Raw genomic sequence first — 6,000 nt, forward strand, 5'->3', positions numbered from 1 at the left:
AAGACATGGCTACTTCATTAAGTATAAAGGAAAGAAAAAGAAGACAAAGCAAACAAAGAAGAGGAGCGAGAAAAATAAAATGGGGGGGGGGGGGGCCCTCCGGCCTTCCTTCCATCCCCTTCTTTGTGGAAGACACACCACTTCTAGGTAGGCCTCCCTCCCTCGGGCCTCATTTTGCTGAGTCGTTCCCTCCAGGATAGGGCTGGTTGGTTCCCACATTGTGGCCAGACCCAGGGCTCACGGCTGAGGGCTGCTGCCCCTGTCTGCCAGAGAGACCCCCAGGTAACACCAGCAGAGGTTACAACCAACAAAGTCCCCGCTCTGCACCGCACCACAGCATGTTAGAACCTCACCAACAGTTGCCTTGGCACTGTATTAGCTAGCCAGGAGCCTTCGACTTGAGCTCAGCTCAAAGTCTCAGTGATTAGCCTTGTCGTCCAAGGCCCTTCACTCTTTCCCTTTTTTTCTCTCTCTCTCTCCCTCGCTCTCAGCCTGCCCCTCTAATCTATCCAATTTCCCTTCTTCATCTCCCTCTTTTTCTACCTCTTCTTCACCACATCCTCCGCATCACTCCTTTGTTCCATTTCTCTTTTTAGATGAGATAACGATTGATGGCCTGGCCTGAAGGCAGACCTGTAATTAAGCTGACATTGATGAAGGACATAGAGGCTTGTCGCCAACATCTGTGTTAAATAAATATTAAGCTGACAAATTGTGCTTATTTTTTATCAGCATCTCTCTCTCTCTCTCTCTCTCTCTCTCAAATGTCTAAATATAAAAAGCCATAATATTAAAATATTACTAACTGCACATTATTCTTAGACTATCTTCCCAGTTTTAAGATTTCTGTTTCACAGGGTCCATTCTCATTACTGCTTTTTATTTTTCAATCCACTGCATTAAATATTACTCTCAACAACCAGGGTCCATCAAAAAGATATGTCCATGAACATGAACAACACATGATCACTATAAGGCCATGCTTAGTTTGGCACATACTATACTAACACATTTCGACCTGCGCTTCAGACTTCTCATGTCAAAAAGTTTAGACTGTGGTGTGCCATATCTTATCAATAGTAGACTGACAGACACACATTTCTAGAACCAATGCCAGGCTATGATGGTGGTGCTGCTTGTCACCTAGGCTACAAACAGGTGCATGCCATTACTTAGTGACAACACTGTTCTGGTAACATTCCACAAAATAAGGGAGTGTGTAATCGATGTTGTGGAAAATTAAGTGAGGAAAAAGTCGTTCTAATTGCAAAATGTAAATATTGGGCTTTCCCACAAGTGGGGGCAGACCACCCAGGATGCAAAATAGTCACTCCCCCTCCCCCCTCCTCCTTCACTCCTTGCCTATCTTTTTGTGTCTCTCCGTGTGTGAAACATCACCAAAAACAATCAAAGCTGCTGAGGCTTGCCCACACACACTGTGCTGTGCTCTGTCTCTTGCATATATACAGTGCATTTGGAAAGTATTCAGACCCCTTGACTTTTACACATGTTGTTACGTTACAGCTTTATTCTAAAAATGGATTCAATTGTTTTTTCCCCTCATCAATCTACATACAATACCCCATCATGACAAAACAAAAACAGGTTTTTAGAAATGTTTGCAAATGTATTAAAAATATTTTAAAAAGTGAAATATCATATTTACATAAGTATTCAGACCCTTTACTCAGTACTTTGTTGAAGCACCTTTGACAACAATTACAGCCTCAAGTCTTCTTGGGTATGATGGTACAAGCTTGGCACACTTGTATTTGGGGAGTTTCTCCAATTCTTCTCTGCAGATCCTCTCAAGCTCTGTCAGGTTGGATGGGGAGTGTCGCTGCACAGCTATTTTCAGGTCTCTCCAGAGATGTTCGATCGGGTTCAAGTCTGGGCTCTGGCTTGTCCCGAAGCCTCTCATGCGTTGTCTTGGCTGTGTGCTTAGTGTCATTGTCCTTTTGGAAGGTGAACCTTCAGGTCCTGAGCGCTCTGGAGCAGGTTTTCATCAAGGATCTCTCTGTACTTTGCTCCGTTCATCTTTCCTTCGATCCTGACTATTCATCCAGTCCCTACCACTGAAAAACATCCCCACAGCATGTTGCTGCCACCACCATGCTTCACCGTAGGGATGGTGCCAGGTTTCCTCCAAACGTGACACTTTTCATTCAGAACAAATAGTTCAATCTTGGTTTCATCAGACCAGAGAATCTTGTTTCTCATGGTCTGAGAGTCCTTTTCGTGCCTTTTGGCAAACTCCAAGCAGACTGTTATGTGCCTTTTACTGAGGAATGGCTTTCTTATGGCCACTTTACCATAAAGACCTGATTTATCGAGTGCTGCAGAGATGGTTGTCCTTCTGGAAGGTTGTCCTATCTCCACAGAGGAGCTGGAGCTATGTGACTATTGGGTTCTTGGTCACCTCCCTGACCAAGGACCACCTCCCCCGATTGCTCAGTTTGGTCGGGAGGCCAGCTCTTGGAAGAGTGGTTCCAAACTTTTAAAATGATGGAGGCCACTGTGTTCTTGGGGACATTCAATGCTGCAGCATTTTTTTTGATGCACTTCCCCAGACCTGTGCCTTGACACAATCCGGTCTTGGAGCTCTATGGACAATTCCTTCAACCTCATGGCTTGGTTTTTGCTCTGACATGCACTGTCAACTGTGGGACCTTATATAGACAGGTATGTGCCTTTTCAAATCATGTCCAATCAATTGAATTTCACACAGGTCGACTCCAATCAAGTTTTATAAACACACTCAAGGATGATCAATGGGAACAGGATGCACCTGAGCTCAATTTCGAGTCTCATAGCAAAGGGTCTGAATACTAATGTAAATAAGGTATTTCAGTTTTTATTTGTAATACATTTAAAAAAAGATCTAAACCTGTTTTTGCTTCGTCATTATGGGGTATTGTGTGTAGATTGAAGAGGAAAATGTTGTATTTAATCCATTTTATAATAAGGATGTACGTAACAAAATGTTGCTACAGATTGACATAAACTTATTGTCCTTATTATTGTTATTTTTTCAAGAGAGAAACAGGCAGAATAGGGGAAGGAGTACATGGATAAGAAAACGGCACCCAGGCAGCAACATATTCCAGGCCTTTTATTGTATGAACGGATGACTTTTATTACTGCAAGTAAAACGCTGTCCAATGACATGCATCACGCATGCATTTCCATTGGCTTTTCAATGCCCTAATCCTGATAACCATCGTCATATTTGGAGTCTGAACACTCGATGCGGATTCAGAGGTGTATCACCTTAAACTCCTCAGGCACGGTGTGTGATAAATCAGGAAGAGAAGGCAAGTCCATGGAACCAAACCGGGTGCAGTACTGTAGCCTAGCTCAGTGGAGGCTTTGCGAGAGCCCTGTCGCTCCCTGTGAGTGTTACACAGTAGTGTCAAATACCTCATGATGCTCTTTCTTTCATGAACCACTACTCTGCTCATGAAGTTCACAACAAACCTGTTCTGTTCACACTGTTGTTGTTGTTGCGGTTTGAAGTGTCCCCAGTTATTCTTCATGGTTAGAGAATGGGAGTGTCAGGGGGATTTAGACATTTATTAACAGTTTTAAATCAGACCTATAAAACAGGTTCATTTGACAATGTTGTGCCAAAGTCTCAGAAAAGTGCAGCAGTAGCTTAACCATTGTGGAGAGACAAATATAGTCTGGGCATGCAATGTGAGAATAATTGAGTACTGTAGTTGGTGAAATTCCCAGAATACTTTATATCTCTGAACAGCATTGACAAATGCCAGTGCAAAAACAATATTTAAACAGAGTGGAATTTCCTTGGTAGAACTTAGAATACACTTTTCTTTTTTTTTGCATTAGCCTACTAAAATAGTTCTAAATGTTCTTCACCAGTGTGCCTCTTCTTTTAAATTATAACCTTTATATCATTTTGAGTAGGATTAATGAGCCATACTTATTTATTTTATGTTGAAGTTATTGGTGTGTGTGTAATCTTTAACGGCTATCTCATGTGTAACTTAATTAGAAATTGGTCAGGTATAAGCATACATATTCACCATGCACTGCAAATTGAGGTAGTGATATCTGCACCAAATCACCCTAGCATAGGCTAGGGTTAGGCTACTACGCTCCAGAAAAAAATAAAGCTTGAAGGAATAAAGGTATTTTGATGGGAAAACGTACCTTGAGTGGATTTGCTTCCTGAAGCGCGAGCTGGCTGTTGGACAAAGGCGACCAGACAGAAACCGACTAATCCAATGCTCGCGCGCATTATAACGTGCATATGCATAGCTACTTGATACTGTAGTTAGACTGTTGTAGTTATTAAACACCTAGCTAGATTGCAACGCGCAACACGCGCAATCGGACGGTCTTTTTTTAAAAGTGTTGGTCCACCTTTAAAAATATAATGTGGGACTCTGAAGTCCTTTCCTTTATGTCTGCTTATTCTGTTTCAAGTGATCGGGTTTTGCGAAATGCCCGACAATGTGCAGCAATACTGAAGCGGTGTTCTGTGATCATGTTCTACCCTGGCCAATTTCAATATAAGAGAGAGGGAGAGAGAGGGTTGAGAGAGATGGAGCGGAGCGGAGAGGAGAAGGGGGAGGAGAGATTACGATCCGCGCATTGCTCCTGCACTCCCTCACGCGCTCTCTCTCTTTCTCCAACTACTTGCAAGGATTTCTTATTCTGCAGGAATTTACAATCAGCTGCTGGTTGGACCGTAGTCGGGGTTGCCATGGAGACGGCTTCCGCGGTTGAGAGGTCAGACTCGGGGACCATGTGCAAACAATGGACTGCGCGCCACACCACCACCATCAAGTAGACCAGTTTTCTCATTCATTGACAAGGGAAATGAGCGTTGCACGAGGGAAAAATACTCTAAACGTCCAAGAGACAGATACAGTGATTTACAAATAAAGGAGTGCAGTTGATACTGTAGCACCGCATTCACATTGCACAGGTTGTAGCCACTGTACAATAAATCGTAGGGTCGTTATAGCGACTTGTAGCCACTGCGCTTGCACCGTCTTCCATGATTGGCTCTCATAGGTCTACTAAAGTATCCTTTTTGCCGAGTCAATTATTCGGAACTATTATTTTCTCCAGCAGTCATCAGAATTTGATTTGATGATATCTAATAGATCAATGGAGTTGTTGTAGGCTGTCAATCCAACACAAACTCCAAAGAAAAAGCCATGAGCCAATCACATTCTAAGAGATCCAGAGAGCAATCACAGCGCACTGCTTTGCAAACACCTATTGAGCAACAGCCTTTAGAAAATTCAGTTTATTTGTCACATCTTCCCCATATCTTTGTGCCCCCACAGGTCTGGTGTAACATTATCGCTATTATCATGACATTTCTGATCTACATATTAAAGCCCATACATACTCCTTTTTGAAACGAGTTTGTACCCTGTCCAATTTGTCTTCACGACTGCCTGGATGTGCCTATTGCTATACCCATCTGTACAATCTTAGAAAAAAACGTGCTATCTGGAACCCTAAAGGGTTCTTCGGCTGTCCTCATAGGAGAACCCTTTGAAGAACCATTTTAGTTCCTATTATTTTAGTTCCAAGTTGAACCCTATTGGGTTCCATGTAGAACATTTTCCCCGGAGACTTCTGCATGGAACCCAAAAGAGTTCTACCTGGATCAAAAAGGGTTCTACCTGGAACCGAAAAGGGTTCTCCTATGGGGACAGCCGAAGTACACAAGGAATAGACACAGAAAAAATATGAATTGCCCTGGCCACAGCTCACAAAAGGGTTTTCACATCTTCTGAGAGACAGCAAGGGATATCTCCAAGGAGTCTGAACTTCACGTCACCTGCCTGTAACATCCCTCAAACGATACATTTACTTTCAATTCACAGCAGGACTCTATTGTTTTCCTCCTCCAGAGGATATTGTCCCATATTTAATATGTATTTGTGTTACAGCCTCTACTTCCTCCTTTTCTCTTTTCAAGAATCAATAAAAGCTGAACAAAAGGAAACACAAACA

The 6,000-nt window shown here is 42.7% G+C and overlaps 1 protein-coding gene across 4 annotated transcripts in view; it reads right to left on the bottom strand.

The window, feature by feature from the left end:
- The window catches only part of LOC110492195 (signal peptide, CUB and EGF-like domain-containing protein 3), a 108,141-nt gene extending 103,562 nt beyond the window's left edge, over nucleotides 1-4,579 (bottom strand). For 2 of the 4 annotated variants that reach the window (XM_036947151.1, XM_036947149.1), the window contains exon 1: nucleotides 4,174-4,579. In XM_036947151.1, coding sequence (XP_036803046.1) covers nucleotides 4,174-4,279 — 106 coding nt within the window. In that variant the 5' untranslated portion in view covers nucleotides 4,280-4,579. The remainder of the gene's footprint in view (nucleotides 1-4,173) is intronic. The other 2 variants (XM_036947150.1, XM_036947148.1) reach the window with 1 other exon arrangement.
- Nucleotides 4,580-6,000: the final 1,421 nt, after the last annotated feature.

The sequence above is a fragment of the Oncorhynchus mykiss genome, chromosome 16, assembly GCF_013265735.2.
Source record: "Oncorhynchus mykiss isolate Arlee chromosome 16, USDA_OmykA_1.1, whole genome shotgun sequence".
NCBI classification, from domain to species: domain Eukaryota; kingdom Metazoa; phylum Chordata; class Actinopteri; order Salmoniformes; family Salmonidae; genus Oncorhynchus; species Oncorhynchus mykiss.